The sequence below is a fragment of the Salvelinus sp. IW2-2015 genome, unplaced genomic scaffold (assembly GCF_002910315.2).
Source record: "Salvelinus sp. IW2-2015 unplaced genomic scaffold, ASM291031v2 Un_scaffold12419, whole genome shotgun sequence".
Taxonomy (NCBI): domain Eukaryota; kingdom Metazoa; phylum Chordata; class Actinopteri; order Salmoniformes; family Salmonidae; genus Salvelinus; species Salvelinus sp. IW2-2015.
This window is the reverse complement of record NW_019953675.1, coordinates 1-2,256: the sequence shown is the minus strand read 5'-3', so window position 1 is coordinate 2,256 and position 2,256 is coordinate 1. Positions and strand designations below refer to the sequence as shown.

At 41.2% G+C, this 2,256-nt stretch overlaps 1 gene segment (V, D, J or C); it reads left to right on the top strand.

The window, feature by feature from the left end:
- The first annotated feature begins 67 nt into the window (after positions 1-67).
- On the top strand, positions 68-566 carry LOC112080166 (Ig kappa chain V region K29-213-like). The segment is given in 2 exon segments: positions 68-116; positions 223-566. Coding segments are annotated over 2 exon segments (393 nt in total).
- Positions 567-2,256: the final 1,690 nt, after the last annotated feature.

Here is a 2,256-nt window from a genome sequence, read left to right as displayed (position 1 = left end):
TAGCCCTGTGAGTTTAACACTTCATGACTGAGAGCTGTCCTTCATGACAACAGAACCCACAACAACCATGACTTTTATCACCATCTTCATCTGGATATTTGCCCTCTTCTTCAAGGGTAAAGAAAATTAAGTTCCATGTTTGTATAATGAAAGTAATCAGTCTGAGTGAACTGAAGGTTAAGAATGTGTTATGTACAATTRTCAGTYCTCTCTCTGTTTCAGAATCCAGAGGACAGATCACTGTGACACAGACTCCTGCAGTGAAAACTGTTCTCCCAGGACAGACAGTCTCTCTGAACTGTAAAGCCAGCAGTGATGTGTATCCTAACTGTAGGCGTTTAGGTAAACCATGTTTAGCCTGGTATCAACAGAAACCTGGAGAAACTCATAAAGCATTGGTCTACTACGGAAGCGTCCTCTTCTCTGGGACTCCATCTAGATTCAGTGGCAGTGGATCTGGGAGTGACTTCACTCTGACCATCAGTGGAGTCCAGGCTGAAGATGCAGGAGATTACTACTGTCAGAGTGTACACATCATCAATAGTGAAGATGTGTTCACACAGTGATACAGAGCCGTACAAAAACCTCCCTCAGTCAGACTCCACAGTGACTGTACTGCTACAGCTGGGACCTACTGCAGGTGCTGAGGGGAGGAGATGATCCAGTACAATGACACAGTGTGTAGGAGAGATGAACAACAATAGAGTCAAACCAGAGCTATGTCTAGAAGACCTTAGATCATAACTGATCATTAAATGTTTCTCCTGACYATTAACTACATGTTAACTCTGTGGAGTAACTCAAGGAAAACCATCAACCAATATGAATTAGAGATGTGCAATGATCAAAACCCTRAAGATGACCTGTGTTTTGAATAGCTAGAATTTAAACATGATTAAAACACATAATAAAGCCCATAAACAGTACCCATACATCCTCCCTCACACCACTGTGGTAGTTCCAGAGAGCAGCMGGTGAAGCAGGAGACATCAGAGCTCTAGAGATCTCCCCTTTAGTTCAGAGTCAGTCAGCAGCGTCAGTCCACACACTGCAGTTACTAACCCTGACCAAGACAGAAAGATACAATCTGGTCTAATAACACAGTAATAACAATATGCTCAATTGGTAGATGTTWATAATCAATAYATCAGTMCCCATTCAGCACGTATATCAGAAACCAGTAACATAGTTATCATGTTTCTACATCACACAACAGGTATTAATAAAATTGGACTGTCCAGGAAGACAATTTACAAATAAGACACTTTGCATTAGCAGCACATGSTTCAGTGGTCTGGGAGTGTTTATATCCCTGTGAGTTAACACTTCATGACTGAGAGCTGTCCTTCATAACAACAGCACTTCAATGATGACTTTTACCATGAGCTTTTTGTGGATATTGATGTTCTTTCTTCAGGGTGAGATTTGACAATTTAATGCTCTTAAAATTACTTTCTTATTGAAATATGTAATCTAAATACTGTGCATGCTTTGATACAATTAGATAAATGAAATTATACACCAAAAAATATTCTTAAATGTCCTCAGCATCCAGAGGACAGGTCACCGTGACTCAGACTCCTGCAGTGAAAGTTGTTCTCCCAGAACAGACAGTTGTTATAAACTGTAAAACCAGTGCAACTGTATCTAATGGTTGTACTGGGTCTTATACCTGTATGGCCTGGTACCAACAGAAACCTGGAGGAGCTCCTAAACTCCTTATGCACTCTTCAAACAGACTTCAGTCTGGGACTCCATCAAGATTCAGTGGCAGTGGATCTGGGAGTGACTTCACTCTGACCATCAGTGGAGTCCAGGCTGAAGATGCAGGAGATTACTACTGTCAGAGTTACCACTACATCAATAGTAAAGATGTGTTCACACAGTGATACAGAGCCGTACAAAAACCTCCCTCAGATGTCACAGTAACTGCACTATTTAGGTGTGCCTGCAGATGCTGAGGGGGAAGAGATAGTGACATGGAACACTAACTGAACTAAAATACACTGAGCAAAATATATAAGTGATGCTGACAATATGTCAACTGACCCCCTCATGTCAAAGCATTCCTGAACTGACAACACCCGTAGGTCCAGACTACAGTAATAGTCCGTCCCTTTTGCTGTGGCAACAAACATTTTATTAACATTTCAGACACTAAATTGAATGGACTCCATATATGGAAATAATGTCTCAGATTACTTCAGAATAAATACCTCAGTCTCTGCAAGGTCCCTCAGTCAGGTAGTGAGTTTC